Source organism: Cebus imitator, unplaced genomic scaffold (genome assembly GCF_001604975.1).
Source record: "Cebus imitator isolate Cc_AM_T3 unplaced genomic scaffold, Cebus_imitator-1.0 Scaffold44, whole genome shotgun sequence".
Classification (NCBI taxonomy): domain Eukaryota; kingdom Metazoa; phylum Chordata; class Mammalia; order Primates; family Cebidae; genus Cebus; species Cebus imitator.
The window spans coordinates 5,776,179-5,794,075 of NW_016107359.1; the positions used below are offsets into that span (position 1 = coordinate 5,776,179).

General features: G+C 40.9%; 1 protein-coding gene across 5 annotated transcripts in view; it reads left to right on the forward strand.

Moving 5' to 3' along the window:
• Window positions 1-17,897, forward strand: part of DROSHA (drosha ribonuclease III) — a 140,076-nt gene that overhangs the window by 111,191 nt on the left and 10,988 nt on the right. For all 5 annotated transcript variants that reach the window (XM_017526833.2, XM_017526834.2, XM_017526835.2 and 2 more), the window contains 3 exons: window positions 3,356-3,400; window positions 4,881-5,038; window positions 6,396-6,501. In XM_017526833.2, coding sequence (XP_017382322.1) covers window positions 3,356-3,400; window positions 4,881-5,038; window positions 6,396-6,501 — 309 coding nt within the window. The remainder of the gene's footprint in view (window positions 1-3,355; window positions 3,401-4,880; window positions 5,039-6,395; window positions 6,502-17,897) is intronic.

A 17,897-nucleotide genomic window follows, 5' to 3' on the forward strand; every position in this document is an offset into this window, starting at 1 on the left:
AAGGAGTGGTATTAATGTAATTTTTCCTGTGCCCCTGCTTTCCACACCTTTTCTCTTTACACATCTATCCCAGTGTCTCTGACTCAAGCCTTTTCTCTGGAGCTCCAGCAATTGGAAAAAGCGTCTTTTCAAGTTGCCTTTGGGCGCCTTCTCAGAGGCGTTCCGCAGATACATTTTTTCAACATGTGCAGTATTGAATCCGTCGCTTTTAACCCCAAACATGTTTCTCCTCCCGTATTTTTTATCTTCTAAACCAGAAACCTTAGGATTTATTTTTCTCCTAAGCTTTCTTCTCCTCTTATCTGATCAATTGCAAAATTCTATCAATTCCGACCCTACTATTTCTTGAAATGTGACCCTACTGCTTTCATTTTTGTCCTCCTCATTTGTCTCTGGAACTCTTTACCCGGCTGCCATTCCCCACCACCCTGTCCATCACTCATACCACATGTAGCGTTGTCTTCTTTTCAATGCGCAGATTTGGTTATGGTCTTTCTTGCTTAAAATCTTTGGTTATAACTTCCCAAGCTCTATGTACTGCATACATAGCATTTCAGTTTTCAGAATCTGACTCTCAGATTTTTTTTTTAAACCTTTTCCATTCACTAGGAATCACCTTCTCATGCCTGTGTACCCTAAGACTTACTATTTTTGTGTTTCTGGTGCCCTGTTTTTGATTCTGACTCTCTACTGATTTGCCAAAATCTTCATATTCTCAGGACACATCTGAAGAGTCATCTCCTCTCTGAAGCTTTATCTGACACCTCAAGGCAGTTTTCCTAGCACTTATATGTATATATCTTATTATTACCAAGCACCAGCTCGGCTGTAGAGACCCCCACCCAGGCGGTGCTGAAGGAAATGAGAAGCAGACACCCAGATAGAACGGCAAAGTGGGTCTATCAGGAGTGGGGACAGCAGCCTTCCAAGCTGAGAGCCTCAAGGGCTGACAGCATTCCAGGCTGAAGGCCCAGAGTAGACTTTGACCCACAAATTTATTCTCCTAAACAGTTGATCATTATTAACAAACAGGCGTTCGGTATTTTCTCATAACATGAAACATGCCAAGTAGGCAGCTGGTGCCCGCTTACCACTGATCACAAACAACCTAAGAAGTATTCTCCATAAGGGAGCCACAGGAGCTGGGTCAGATAGCTTAAATAACTGTTTTAACAGGTATATAATATTTGTATATTGTCCTGCCACTTTGGAATGCCCTAAATAGTTTTCTGCCAGCGAGGGGCGTGGTGGCTAGGTTTTCCTTGCCATCGTTCTTCTTAGCAAACAATATATTCCATCATACACTCAGCATTCATCAATATTCATAAACTTAACATTTCTCAACATCAATATTCATAAACTTAACATTTCTCAACACATTACTGTGAGACTTACCACAGTGTAATAAATTGTACTTATTTACCTTCATTCTTTCCCACTAGGCCCCTTTGAGGACAGAGCTAGGTATTCAATAAAAATATGTTGCATGAGCAGATGACTTGATCAGCATATTTTCCAGAAGAGCCAACTAAGGCTGGAGACCTTGCCTAAGGTCCTTGAGCCAATAAATGGTGGCACTGGGGTTCCAATCTAGATCTTTTCAGTAGATATTCTCTGACACCAAGGTGCAGCAGAACCTTAGCTTGGTGTCTACAGGGTAGATTAAAGGAAATGGACAGAGTTGCATTAGTCTGGCCATGGCGTGTTATGCTATTACACCAGGATGAGTGGCAGCAGAATGAAAGGAGAAATCACAGTCTTGTTTGGGTATAAAACATGAAGGAGTTAGAAGAAAAGTGAATCAAGATCCCTGGGAATTTTGCACCTTGGAAATTGGGTTGATTGGAAGAGATGGCTGTTTATCACTGTTGTTGTTGTCATCATTGTTAAGAGTAGTGTTTTCTATGGGCCAGCTCTGGGTTTAATGCTTTGAGTGCATTGCTTGGGGTAGTTGTCAGAGAACAGCTTGAGTAGGTCCTCCAGTTACCTTTGTCTTTGAGGACATGGAAGCTGAGAGAGGTTAAGTGACTTGCCAAGATGGAATCAGGATTGGACCTAGGCAGCCTGTTTCCTAAGCCTGCCATCTTCTGTAAGAACAGATGCTCTAGTTTAAGGAGAAAGGTGAACAGTTATCATTTGGTCCTGTTACATATGCGGTAATAGGTGCCCATGTGGTATTTAGAGTTACGCACTGGGAGCTTAGGTCAGTGCTGCAGCCGAAGGGAATAATCCAAACTGAGGTAGTAGTTAAAGCATTGAAAATGATGGAATTCTCCAGTGGCAATGGTAATGAATAGGTCAGGCAGGGGCTGAAGTTTGATAAATGTCCACTTAGGGTGAAAGAAGGAAGAAAAAGAGTGTTGAGAGAGAATTGTTAAGAAGGTAAGAGCAATCAGTATAATCTGCACTACAGAGATGTCAAAGATTTCTGAATTGGTTAAGAAAAGTTCTTTAAAGTGCCCCGAAGGAAAGTTTGATATTTAAGTGCTTTTAAAAATTATTATTTAAAAAACCCTGAGTATATTTTATTAAGATATAAGTTGTACAAGTAATATTAGGTATTTTACTTTATCACTCTGTTACTAGTGGTACTAAATTTTCCTATACTTCTTCGCCTCCAAAAAATATATATATATTTTTTTCCTCTTAAAGAATGTTTTTGTTCTTTATTTCAAAAATCTAACATCAAGGTCGGCAAATAAATTCAGTCAGAGGCTCCCTAGCATCTAAAACTAAAGGAAAAACACTTTAATCCTGAGGAAGTTCTCATTATAACTGCGTCTAGATTTAACTCCGTGGATAAAATAATGTACTAGGGGTTTCTATAAAATTCACTCATTCCAGTAGTTTAAGTAAGCATTTGCAGTGACCTGCTGTAAAAGCATGACCTCATATAAAATCCTATGAAGACGACATTGGATATTTTCCACTCCATCTTAAAATATCTCAGATGATAATGAATTCATGCCTAAAATAAAGGACATTTGAGATGAGTTTTAATTACAAAAGGCACAGCTGATGTACATTTCTGGATAATAGAGAAAAATATGATTAAAGAGCAGCTTAGTGCAATGTATTAGGTTAAGCAAATGTGTGACTTAGTTTTAAAAGGTGTCTGACTTCTGGGGCTAGAGGTGACTCTCTTCCTCCCTAAATAGGCTAATTAGAGTCACTGCAGGCGATTTGAGTGGTGAATACACTTACAAAAAATTAGTTTGCCAGCACTATTGAATTTGCCATAAGTGGAGTCAGCGTCTGAAATAGTTCAGTATTTCAAATAATGACATTTTATTTAGTACTCTAGAGTGCGTTAAACGGCTCCCTTGAGCATTAAAGGCATCACTCCATTTTCCAGGACCTGCGAGAAGTCTGGCTCAATTATCCTCTCCACCCACTCCAAGTAAGTATGACCTCCCTGTCTGCAGTGAGCTTTATAACCCCAGCTATTCATGTTACTTTCCTTTGCCTTCTTTTCCTTTCCCACTTTTATCTTTTGATTCTCTTCAGTGGCATTATGCCTTTAAGCTGAGGTGTCAGACCTGGAAAACTCTGGAACAAATAGTAGAATGAACCCATGCATTGTGTTTATGTGGTCTGGAATGGGGGAGGGGAGCATTGGGAGTCATCCTTCCTCAACAAGGAGGGAAGAGCTACCGTGTAGGTATGGATGCCCCACCACCACCAAAAGGTGATACTCAAAGTGTTAAATGTTGACTCCCGTATATTCCCACACTTGCTATTGTAGGGAAAGTGTTAATAGTATGAAATCAAGTCTGAGCATACTAAAATAGTGGAACAAATACTAAATTAACATTGTTAAATTATAGTCTCATCTGGATCTTAGAAATTGAAAGCCTGAATTCAGAGTATATAAAACTTACTGTAAATTTAAAAATTAGCACAGTGTGATAGCTTTTCACTCCCGATTTTGGAATTTGAAAGCTCTACATGTAGTGGTGACACCTATGTCTCCAGATGGCTTAAGAATTCTTACTATTCTTTGCTTTTATTTGTGTATTACTTTGGGATATATGCATATATGTAAACATGCATATGTGTCCGCATGTATCCATATTTTTATATATGTATATAAAATAAATGTAAGAATAATCGCTAGTGGTTCAACTCTCATGAGAGGATTTACAGTAAGAAATGACATTAATTCAAAGTACTTTAAAAACATTTTATTAATACATGAGTGCCCAAAGTTGTTGAAAATGTTCGTTTTAATCACGCTTTTCATATTTGCTCTCTGCCAGTTGTTAAAGCCTCATTGTTGGAGCACCACCTGTCTAGTGGTATAATTATCTCCAAAGTACATTGAACTCTGTTTTAATGATGCTCATTGCCAGAATAGGTTGGTCCCTAGAAAACACAGTAGTTAAATTACTTTAATGCAGTCGTTTTTAAAGGGCCACATGTACATCACCTGGGAACGTGTCAGGAAAGTGGATTCCCAATCTTGACTCCAGACACAGGAAATCAGCATCCTTGGGGGCAGGGCCCAGCTGACTGCGTTTAACATGGATGCTAGAGTTTGAGAACCGTTGTTTTACTAGATATTTATATTCTCTACCAACTGTTCTTCAGCTTGCATCTCTTTGGAGTGTTAGTATATTACTTGGGATTTTAACCTATCAATGTACAGTACTTGGCCTTGAAATTTGATAGAAGATTGGAAAATATTATTTGAACCTTCTTTAAATATTAGATTTGTTTGCCATTCGAAGAGATGAGAAAGGAGCTTCCATGCTTTATTGGCATTTCAGAAATTTTGCTCATAGGAGAAAGAATTTTATAAAACACAGTCCTAGAATTGATCATTACACTTATAACCAAAAACGAATAAATGATTTTTATTTATTTCTATTTTTGTGTAGCTACAAGAGCCAAATACTGACCGACAACTTATTGAAACTTCTCCGGTTCTACAAAAACTTACTGAGTTTGAAGAAGCAATTGGAGTAATTTTTACTCATGTTCGACTTCTGGCAAGGGCATTCACGTTGAGAACTGTGGGATTTAACCATCTGACCCTGTGAGTTAAAAGTACTCTTATAGTCCCAATGTGACCATTTAGATGAGGCAGTCCCAGACCTTTGGAACATGCCCTTCGAAGGAATTGGGATTTCAAATGTATTTCCAGGAAAGTCACATTGTGAGATGGGTGAGCAGACAGACCCCTGTGTGGACCCGGGGTTATGCTCCAATTCAGTGTTTTTGGTTCCATTGTCATGCATCTTGTTTCTCTGTGAAGTTTTAAGAAAAGTGTGAAGGAAGTAAAAACTTTTTCCCAGCAGGGACAGATATTAAATATTTTTGGTTTTGTGGGCCATGTGGCCTGTGTGCAGTGATTTGACTTTGCCAGAGTAGCATCAAAGCAGCCGTTGATGAAATGGAAATGAAGGAGCATGGCTGTGTTCCAGTAAAACTTTATTCTTAGAAACAGACTGTGAGCTGGATTTGGCTCTCTGACCCCTGCTCTAGATCAATGATTTGAAGGTGAGCTAGTGAAACAATTAAGAAAATTAGCAAAATTTTCTTTGGGGTTGTTTTTTCTTCACTTTATTTACTCCCCTTTCCCAAATCAAATATTCCCAAATCTCTTTAAATTATAAAGACGAAAGATGCTTACCATAGTTTTTTTTTTGTTGTTTTTAAGTTTGGATTCCACCTTCGAATAATACAGTATATTATTATTATTACTATTTTTTTCCTGACAGGTCTCACTCTGTTGCCAAGGCTGGAATGCGGTGGTACGATTGTGGCTCACTGCAGCCTCCTGGGCTCAAGCGCTCCTCCTGCCTCAGCCTCCTGAGTAGCTGGGGACTATAGGCGCGTGCTGCAATGCCTGTCTAATTTATTTATACATATTATATATATATATATATATTTTTTTTTTTTTTTTTGGTAGAGATGAGGTTTCTTCATGTTGCTCAGGCTGGTCTCAAACTCCTGGGCTCAAGTGATCCACCTGCCTCAGCCTTGCAAAGCGCTGGGATTAGAGGCATGAGCCACTGCACCTGGCCAGAGTATATATTTCAATAAATTGAGTAAAGAAAATTCTTGGACCTGTTTGCTTTCTTTCAAGATTGTTGTTTGTATTATGCTTGATTTTTCAATTTGCACTCTTCAGCTTCTGACCAGGCAGCGTTTACCAATCTTTATTTTGGCAGTCATTTAATCCTTAGATATTCACTTTACTCTCCTTTAAAACTCAACCTATATTAACTCAGATCTCTTCTCAATCGAGGGGCTTTAGGGAGTTCTATTTGGTTTTGTACTTTAAAACAAAATTGTCTTTTTAAGTCATGCCTTTTAAAAAATTCTGGGTGTTTTTTTTTTAAATCCATAAATGCTTATTGATTTCTTTACATTGATATTTCTTTTTCCAGAGGCCACAATCAGAGAATGGAATTTCTAGGTGACTCCATAATGCAACTGGTAGCCACAGAGTACTTATTCATTCATTTCCCAGATCATCACGAAGGACACTTAACTGTGAGTTTGTTAAATCACTTCCTCCAATAAGATTTCTGTAAAACAGAGTGACGATTAGAGGGGTCAAATATATCTATGTAATTGATTTCTTACTCTTAGTGACTTTAGCTTATCACATGGCTTTGTTCATTTCATTGTGCAAATTGTATACAAATCACATATGCAGTGACAGCTTATTTTATACTCCTGCCTGTTCTGTGCAAAACATTGAGTTAGGCCTCATGGAAGGAGCAAAGATGAGTTGACACCAAGTCTATTTACAAGGAGCTTAAAAGTATTAAAAGAGATTAAAGCTTAAATAAATAACTACAAAATAAACAGTATAATATATATATGTATATATTGTGTGTATACATGTAGATACACACCATAGAAAGCGTAAGTTAGTATAACTAAATGCAAAGTAGAACATGTTAAATATTATGAAGAAGCCTAGGTAAATTGCTGCACTTGTGCAGTTTAGGAAAATACAAGGTTTCTTTTATCTGTAGAGTTCAAAGAAGGTTTCATGGGTATAAAACGATGTTTGAGCCTTTAAAGATGGTTAGGGTTTGGCCATTGGGATTTAGTGGTAAGAAATGTCTGTGCAAGGGCAGTACACACACTGGGACTGCAGAGCAAAAAGGCATGGCGTAAAAAAATGAGAAGACTGAGAGGCCTAGGGACTTAGTTTGGTTAGACCATTGCAGAGTTGAAAGGTAGTTACAGAGACAGGTTTGATTTATAAACAGAGTGAAATGGTCCCCCTGTCTCTCTTATTTTGGTTTCATTTTATAAAACTTTCGTGAGCTTTTTTCTTTGCTGTGAACTGTTTTTACTCTGTGAAGCCAATCAGTGATGTCCTGGAATGGTGAAACAAAACATCCAGAAGGTGATCATGATGATCTCTCAAGGCACAAGGAGTAACCTTTGAGAAGTACCTTGAGGACTGGACCTTGGAAAGCAAATACTTTATTGGGCAAAAAAAATATCAGTACACTACAAGATACTTTGTGCAGTCTGTCTTTATGATGTTGAAACAAATAACAAGTCTTTCAAACTTTGCATCTCTACAGTTTTTATGTTTGTTCTGCTTTGAATAGAATTGGATTTTTATCTTTGTAACTGTGAACCTGGAGATAGTTTATGTGAGACATAAATATTGGAACTAGAGAGAATATGGTGACTTGGCTGTTTAGATGTCATTTTTCAGTGGAATTTCTAAGCCTAGCATTCATTCACTCAGTGAATATCTATTGAGTTCCATCGTAAATGCTGAGGAATCAGCAGTATTCTTATTTTAAGTTAATAGTTTGATTGCCATTTAAAGTTAACTGTTTTTAGGTGGACAAGAGAGTGTTTTTTTCATGATTTAATATTAAAATTCTTAAGAAAATACAAACGTTTTTGGGAAAAGAACTATTGTCTAGTATCTCACTGTTCATTAGATAATAAATTGCATGTTCAGTATCCTCTGACGCTTCATACATGTTAGAGGATCTGGTTGGCCTGAGAAATGGCCAAACCAACTAAATGGTTTGAGGTAGTAATTCATCTTAGGGCCCGCAGAGGCCACTTTTGAAAATGTTTGCTTTAAATACACACATTAAATACTCACATACCATTCCCCTGGTATTCCTACAAAATTAATTGTGAGCTCTAGGATCTTATAGAGATGGGATGTTCCAAGTGGATTGTTTCCCACCTGCTCACAGCATACATTCCTCTCCCACCCCACGCCCCACCCGTAGCATGGAACAGTAAGGAAACCAACACTCAGAAAGGCATGAGTCCTGCCTGTGATCTAGAGAAAGGTAAAACTAGGACTAGAGAAGAGACTCTAGTTCTGTGTTCTTTCCAAAATCACTTCAATGATTTGGAAGTGTAGTTTTATCCAAAATGTATTTAACAGCCTTCCTGTCTTAATATTAGAAAGTTTTTGACTAGCTTATTAGAATGGTGTTGACAAATGAGAAAACTATGTGAAGGCTTTTTGAATTACATTCACAGAATGGTTTGGTAGAAATCAGCAGGACCAGCAGATCTGCTGGCAAGACAAAGATGATCCATCATAAGCTAAACGCAGATTCTAGCAGATATCAACTCCCATCAGCATTAACATGGCTGCTCCCTCCTCCATCTTGAAACACAAACTTTGTTGGCTTCTGTCATGGGGCACTTTCCTCTTACCTCTTTTTTTTTCTTTTGAGACGTGGTCTCACTCCGTCACCAGGCTTTAGTGCAGTGGCACAGTCTCGGTTCAACTGCAGCCTCTGCCTCCCAGGTTGAAGTGATTCTCCTGCCTCAGCCTCCTGAGTAGCTGGGACTACAGGCATGCACCACCACACCCAGCTAATTTTTGTATTTTTAGTAGAGACAGGGTTTCACCATGTTGGCCAGGCTGGTCTCGATCTATTGTCCTCATGATCCGCCCGCCTCTGCCTCCCAAAGTGCTGGGATTACAGGCGTGAACCACCACGCTCAGCCCTCCTCTTACCTCTTCAGCTGCTCTTCCTCGGCCTGCTTTGCTGACACATCTTATTCTCACAGTTAATAAACAGTCCATATCTAAAACGCTCACTCTTAGGCCATGTTCTCTTATTTTAATAGAGTCTCTCTTGCCAGGCTTCTCCATGTGTGCCATCAGTTTCATCTTACTGGAAGGTGACTTCTCAACTGATCTCTTCAGTTTTATCTCCTTTCTGAGTTCCAGCCCCAGCTGCCTTTGCAACGTCTCCACATGTGTAAGACTGAATTTATAATCTCCTGCCTGGGTCCTTGTCCACTATTCCCCTAGTAATTGAACGGTGGCACCACCCATCCAGTGTTGCATGTCAGAAACCTAGGATGCCTCTGTCTTATCTCCCTTTTCTATATCCTAGTCCATTCATAAGCCCTGACAGTGTTATTCCTCGAGTATTTGTTTAGTTTATCCTCTTCCTTATGACCTTTTTTCTGTCACCCACACCCTCCTTACCAGCCTTACTCACCTGGACCACTGCAGTTTTAATTTCTGCATAACTATCAAAACACTACAAGGGCCAGGTACGATGGCTCATGCCTGTAATCCTGGCACTTTGGGAGGCCAGCTGGGAGGATTGCTTGAGTCCAGGAGTTCAAGACCAGCCTATGCAACATAGTGAGACTCTATCTCTACAAAAAAATTAAAAACTGGGCCAGGCGTCGTGGTTCATGCCTGTAATCCCAGCACTTTGGGAGGCTGAGGCAGGCGGATCACTGAGACATTGAGACCATCCTGGCCAACATGGTGAAACCCCTGTCTCTACTAAAAATACAAAAATTAGCTGGGTGTGGTGGCATGCACCTGAGTCCTAGCTACTCGGGAGGCTGAGGCAGGAGAATCACTTGAACCTGTGAGCCGAGATTTCGTCACTGCACTCCAGCCTGGGTGACAGAGTGAGACTCTGTCTCAAAGTACATACATACATACATGCAGACAGACAGACAGACATACAAATACAAAAAAATAAAGAACTAGCCTGGCAGAGTGGCGTGCATTTGTAGCCCCAGTCACTCAGGAGGCTGAAGTGGGATGATCGCTTGAGCTGTGATTACACCCCACTGTGATTACACCCCTGCACTCCAGCCTGGGCGACGGATCCAGACTCTCCTCTCTCTCTCTCTCTCTCTCTCTCTCACACACACACACACACACACACACACACACACACACACACACACAGTTACAGAGTGATTGATAGAGACCCAGTTGAAAGAAGTGACATTTACTAAATTGCAAAGGATAGGAATCTGAAGGTTGTGTTTGTGCCCATCTTCCTGTGAGAGGAGTGGGCTACTGGAGTCCCCACGTTTCTCCTGGATGTATCCTAATATTTGAAAAGCTTGCCTTTGCTGTTCTTATGGGCATTTTTGAACTCTGTTCGAGAGGTGGACAGTTTCTCAAGCAGAAATCCTTCAAGAGCCCCAGGGCTCAGGCCTTTGGGAAGTCATTTTTGCAGCTCCCTCCCCTGGTCTTCCTATGTCAACTCATGCCTCTGTCCAGTCCATTTTACATGCTGCTATCAAAGGAGTCTTTTCACAACAAATCTGCACTGGACTGTCATCTACAGTGACTACACTGTGATGACACCAGCCGTTCATCTTCAGTCCCCAGTGGTTGTTTCTCTTCCTCTCCCCACCTCTTATTATTGGAGTGGCCGAGTTCTCAATCGTCAGACCTCTTCTCTGTCAACTTCTGCTCCATAAGTGATCTCATTCTGTCTCATGGCTTTGAATATATTTTTACACCACTTTCTAATTTGTGTCTTTGACCTTTTCCCTTTCCTTTTTCTTGTAAATTTGTTTAAGTTCTTTGTAAATTCTGACCACTTCTCACCAGCTCTGCTGTTATGACCCAGTCTGAGCCACTGTCGTTCAGATTATTAGCCATAACCTCCCAATTGGTTATCCGCCATGCCCAGTCTGTTTTCAAGCACATCGAGAGGGATCATTTTTTAAAGAGAAGCCAGATTACGTTCCTCTTCTGCACAAAACCTCTCAAATCTTCCCACCTCAAAAGTAAAAGACAGTGATGTTACAGTCACCTTATGACCTGGCTCCCTGTCTCTGTCTTGTAGACTCTTGACACTGGCCTCCATGCAGTTCCTGCAGGACACAAAGCAAGCCCTGGCCTTAGGGCCTTTGCATGTGCTATTTCATCTGGCTGCAGTATTGTTCTCCTGGTAATCCATACAGCCAAATCGCTCACCTTCTTCAAGTCTCTGTTCAGATGTCATCTTATCCATAAGGCCTTCCTTAGCCTACCCTGAATGAATAAGCAGCGGTTTCCCTTTGTCCCTAGCACACCTCCTCAGCCTGGGATCTCTTATCTTTTCCTCCTCCTTTGCATATAGTATGTAATGTACTTGTTTACTGTCTGTCTTCTCCCACCAGAGTGTAAACTCCATGAATTCCAGGGTTTTTCTTTGTTTTCTCCATTCCTGATTCCTGGGTCCCTAGGAAGTACCTGGCATATCAGAGCTCAGAAAGTATGCTTTGAATGAATGATCATCCTATTCCAGCTTAACTCTCTTCAGTTGCTCTTCATATAATTTCTAAAGAACAGGCAAAGCCCTGGGTGGTCTGGCCTTGCCCGCCTGCCCAGCCTCATACCATTTGCTCTTCTTCTCGCTCTGCGTCTCTGCGCTGCTTTGTGCTTCTCCAGGTCTCCTCCTGCTGGCCGGCCTTTGTGTATGCTCTTCCTCCCCCGGAAGCTGTTCTGTTTTAGCCCTTACTCTCATTTGCCTGTTACCTTCTACTCTTTCTTTAAATGTCCTTTCTGGGGTGACTTCTGGATGCAGGGGAAACTCCCTGACCCTTCTCACACCCCCGCCCCCCCGGTCAAAATTCTGTGTTGTCTTCCTTCCTGGCATGTACTCCAGTTTGCCTACCCCACTAGACTAGAAGTTCTTTGAGAGCATGTTTTTGTTCGTCACTCTGTGCTCAACAGTGCCTGGCACATATGGGTAGGCCCTCGGTACGTATTTGTTGAATAAATAAAAGTGACAATTTTGCAGTCAGCTAAGTCAAGGGGAAAGAAGTAGTGGCACTGGAGGGAAGTGGACTGTTGCTTTATGTATAAGGGAAGAAGCCGCAAACTGGCTTATGAATGTCTAAGGATTAAAATTCATTTAAAATGTGGAGAGGATTACTTATGGCAGTTGCATTGGTAGGGGGATGGCAAATGATTCATTATTGTGATTAAAGAGCACACAGCTACAGTAATTCACATTGGGAGGCATTAATTAGCTTTGAGCCTTTCCCTTGCACACTTACAGGGAATAAGGACAATTGAACAAATGTGATACGGTTTTCCAGTTTTGAATGCTGATGGGGAAAAACATCCTGTTCTGTAAGTTGGCTATTCAAAAAGACCTCTTCGCGAAGGAATGTCAGGCTTATCCAATTGTTCAGGGATAACCAAGTTTGCCTTGGGCAATAGAGGGAAGAAGTTCTGTTTCATATGCTGAGGTTTTTGGTTTTTAGGATGGGTCTATACAGTAGGGTCAAGGTAAATTGTGAGAACGCCTCAAAGCATTTACACAGGCCAGAATGTCTGTCATGTGATGCTTGCAAATCTTAAGCCATCGGAGTTTTCTCCTCTGTATCATTCCTCTTTCTTGGCATTTTCTGTGTGCTAAAAATATTTGCTCATCTCCATGCCTACTGTGTGCAAGGCACTGAACCCAATGGTGGATGCACTACAGTGGCGATGAACCTACAGTTTTTGTTTGTTTTTAATGATTTTGTATAATGGGAAAGAGAGCAAGGATTACAGATAAAAAGCTGGAGAACCAGTGATCTAATCCTGCCCTGCTGCTTCCACACAATACTGAGCATAAATCATTCAGACAAGCAGGTATTTTATCTAAAAGATCTTGTTGAGAAGATAGACTCCACAGCCTCCTGTTTGAGGATTCCTGTCACTGACATAATTTGGCTCTTTGTATCTGACCTGTATTTGCCTGCTAGCATTTATGTACCTTTTCTTTAGTTATCACGGGAAGTGGAGACCATCTGGCCACCACTCTTGGTATGATAGACCTGTGTGGCATATCACTGTCACTTTCAATAGTATATTCTGCTTTCACCCCGTGTTCTTATATTAAAGCCCTCGAAATCATAAATCTCAGTCTGCTTATTTTACACTAGGTGGCCCTCTTCGGTAGCTCATCCCCCAACTGTGTTTGTTCCTCTTTTGATTCAAGAGTGAAATAGGGAACTTGAAGGAAGATTGTCAATATGTGTGTTTTATTTAAACGAATAAATCTTTTTCTTATGAAAGTTTAAAGTAATTATGAAACACTGCTATGCTGGGATAATAGAAAACATCCTGGATTCTCAAAACCAGAATTTGAGAAGTGGGATATTTACCTTGGTCTGTGACATTGCACCAGGAATTCAGCAGCCCTTTTCTCAGGTTTACAGAGAGCTTTAACTATAGCCTTCTTAGTTTTTTCTGGTGATTTCAAATTAAACTTTGTCTTTTTGGAAGCATTTTTTTTTTTTAAAGGTGTAAAGGACAGGTTAGCACCTGGTAAATGGAGAATTTTATTTATTTATTTTTGAGATGGAGTCTCACTCTGTTGCCCAGGCTGGAGTACAGTGGTGCGATCTCGGCTCACTGCAACCTCTGCCTCCTGAGTTCAAGTGATTCTTCTGCCTTAACCTCCTGAGTAGCTGGGACTACAGGTGCACACTGCTACACCTGGCTAATTTTTTTGTATTTGTAGTAGAGATGGGTTTCACTATGTTGGCCAGGCTGGTCTTGAACTCCAGACCTTGTGATCCGCCCGCCTCAGCCTCCCAAAGTGCTGGGATTACAGGTGTTAGCCACTGTGCCTGGCCCAAAATGGAGAATTTTGAGGAAAGTGAGTGGATGGGACAGGTATCTAAAATATTTTGCATTGAAAACAAATTCAGAGGAATTCTTAGAATTTTCTAGAACCTTTTCCCCTGTAACTGGAGAGCAAACATATCTTGTCTAATTATGATGATGCTGTTATGGACATTTCTATTGTGTTTATTATATGCCAGTCATTGTAGTTAGATTATATGTCATTCACTCTAATTCTCAAAACAACCCTGGGAGCTAGACACTACATTCTCCATTTCAGATGAGGAAACTGAGGCTCAGAGAGATTTAATAACTTAGACAGGGTCACTTAGCTAGGAAGTGCTAGAGCCCCAATTTGAACCCAGTAACTTGGTGCGAAGTCTTTTGCTTTTTGCTATCTCTAACACAAGGCATTGTTTGCAGAATAGCCTGATAACTGTCTTCTGCTCAATTGGGTGCTTCATGTTTGTTTTCTAGATTTCTACTAAAATATATAAATAGATATATCCTCTTTGTAAAATAGTAATTTATAACATCACCATCTGCAGGCTTTTCAACTTCTTGTCCCCATTTAAATCCTGATGCCAAAACAATCTTTCTAAAATTAAAAAAAAAAATTACCTCGCTACTGTCCCCATCTGATACCTTTCGGGATTCCTTTTCCTTACAGGGAAGCACAGGCTTCTTTTTTTTTTTTAATTTTTTTATTGCATTTTAGATTTTGGGGTATATGTGAAGAACATGCAAGATTGTTGTATAGGTACACACGTGGCAGTGTGATTTGCTGCCTTCCTCCCCTTCACCTATATCTGGCATTTCTCCCCATGCTATCTCTCCCCACTGGCCACCCCCCGCTGTCCTCCCCTATTTCCCACCAACAGACCCCAGTGTGTAGAAGCACAGTCTTCTTTACATTGCCTCCAGCCCCACTGCATCAGCTCTCCTCACTTGGCTCTGATTTCTCCTCCAGGTCCACCTAGTGGTCACCTTGCTGGGTAATGGCCCCTTCCATTTGTTCTCTCTTCCTTGGAAATCCTTCCCCACCCTTCTCTCACTGGCTGACTCAGTCTTTTCCAGTTCTGATTCTGTGTTCACCAGAATCCACCCACATGAATCTTTTCAAAAGTTACATCTCCAGAAATGTTGATTCCTTGGTTCTGGAAAGAAGCCTGGGCACCAGCTTCTCGGAAGCACCTTGTGATTCTGGTGTTACAGCCATGTGGATGAGGCCCTGAAATGCTTTACTCAGGTGTCAGCCCTCCTCTAGGAGGCCTCCCTGGAAGGCTGAGGTCTGGAGGAGCACCTGCGTGTACCTGCGGTCTCTGTGCTGGCACTGCAGCCACCACAGTGCATTGCAACAGCCAGTCTGGACACGGCTTCTGAGGGTGTCAGTTCCCGAGGACAGCAGCAGGACGTTGCTCCTCTCAGGATCTTCAGCTGTCAGCACAGAGCCTGGCATGTAATTGGCCTCTACCACTGGTGCACTGAACTGCTGTAACCTCAGGTTTTCTTTCTTGCTGATCCCCCGGGTCATGTTCTTTGGCAAATAACATGATTCATTATGAAGTAGAGTTCAGCAAAGAACAAGGATGAAAGTTGTCATTTAGAGAACTGCCATTCAGACTTTCTTGTCTAGGTAAAGAGCAAGGTCTTGTCTCTTTTCAGTTCATTTTCTAAATTTAAACTGACGATGGGAATATGGATGATGTATAGCTTCCTTCTCCCCCACTGACGTTTGGTTCAGGCTCTGGGTTTTTGGCAAGAACTTAACAGATCTTACTTATTACGGGCCACCCTTCTGCTTTCTGACCTGTCAGGCTTTTTCTGAAGTAAAACTGGAAGCGTTTCCATTCCATCCTCACTGCTTTCCTCCTTCCCCATCAGACAGCATTACTGTACAGCACTGAGGGGCCCTGACACTGGAAGGTGGCAGCTGGGACCTGGCAGCCAGGGATGTGTCATAATTTGTGTGTGCTTATGTTGTTTCTGAGGCATGAACGTTCCATATACACAACTTAAAGAGTTTTCTTCCCATTCCGAGAGGACCCAACTTGTTGAGCACAGCCTTGTTTCTATAGTAGCCATCCTGTTCCCCCATAGCCTCTCCTTTAGGAAAGCTCCTCATCCCCATTTGAAATCAAAACCTAAACAGATACATAACTTTCAGCTCAATCATTCCATAATTATAAGATATTAGGCTAGTGGGCTTCCTTATTGGTTGACTCTTCTATTAATGTTATATGCTAGCCTTTTAATTTTGAGCTTCTCTGTGGATGCTAATCTTAGTGAAACTCCATATTGAAGAAAAGATGGGGTTAAGAGGGAGATAGGAGGAGGAAGGGAAGCAGAGACAGGCAAAGAGTAATAGTCTGAAATTCAACGGCAAGCATGGCTTATGAAGATCAAGTTATATTTCTGCTTCATGAATCATTGTCAGACAAATTAAGAACATATTGTTTCTTATTTATCTATTGTCAAGGATTCACTATCAGACACTGGAAATAAATCTTGATTTTCATAAGCTCTGTTGACACCATGGAGCCACAGAGCATAAAACTTGCATCTAATAAAGAAAGTGTGACACGGAACAGCAGGGAGCGGAATACCAGCACAACTCACAGCTGCTTCCAGCTCCTTGGCCCTGTTTTCAGGAATGTTTCTTAGCAGGAAGTTTTTTAATAGACCAAGAATTGGTTATATGTGTTCTAAGAAAACTTGTAGTTGTAGATGCATTATTCTCCCAAATCTTAGAGAACTAGGGATGATTATGTTCCATTTTTGTGTGGTGAGTTCCCATCTTTGTATCTACCCACTTGCTGCCAGCTGTCCTCCCCTCCACTTCCCTAGTGAGTGGTTAATGAGTGTTAAATGCCTAAACCATACTTGTTTTATGGACACTTCTATAATGGATTCGTTGCATAATTTTTCTGCAACGTGTAATGTTACTAGCTGGATAATTCTTAGCTGTCTGTTGAAATGCCTAGTAGAAATTTTTGTTTTGAATTCCTAAAGTTGAAATATGAAAATCATACTTTAATTAGATTAAAGACAAAAGATACCAGTATGGGCCGGGTGTGGTGGCTCATGCCTGTAATCCCAACACTTTTGAAGGTCAAGGTGAGTAGATCACTTAAGCTCAGGAGTTTGAGACCAGCCTAGGCAATATGGTGAAACCCTGTCTCTACAAAAAAAAATACAAAAATTAGCTGGGTGTGATGGTGGGTGCCTGTAGTTACAGCCACTCAGTAGGCTAAGGTGGGAGGATAGCCTGAGTTCTGGAGGTGGAGGTTGCAGTTAGCCAAGATGGCATGCCACTACACTCCAGCCTAGGTGACAGAGCAAGAGCCTGTTTCAAAAAAAAGAAAAATAAAAGATATCACTATGAAAACCTGAGACTCAAGCTAGATGCCATAAATCTTTAAAATTATAATAAAAGTAAAAATCTAAATAATTTAAATCCTTTCATAATACTTACTTAAACATCACTTCCTTAAGTCCTATAATATCAAAATTAGCATCAATGCCATGAAACTTGCAGCTTACTTTAGACTTTAAAAAAATAATCCTTTAAAACTAATGTACAGTGACGGAAAGCAGGCCAGGTTTGCCTGGCCAGGGTTGGGGAAGGATGCACTGCATGGGGATGCTGGGACTTTGTTTGGAGTGATAAAAATGTACACAGTTTTCAAAACTCACCTAACTGTACACTGAAAATGGGTGCATTTTATTGAATGTAAGTTATACTTCCATAATATTGATTTTAAAACGCTTAATGCTTCCTCATTTAGTAGCATTACACTTATTAGAATCTTAAATCATATTATACATCCCCTCACCCCCACCACAGCCCTGTCCAATGCCCCTAAAGAAGTAAATGAGCTATTTAAATGGCAGTAAGGTAAAATCCAGGATAGCAGAGTAGAGTACGTGATTAAGGAGAAGGTAGATGGGTGTGGAGCATGTCACTGTCATTGGGATGATGGTTGAGGATGCAGACCTCACTTATTTTGCTGCCCCTGTCAGTGAGATGCTCTCAGGTTGGTTGGGTCCAACATGGAGT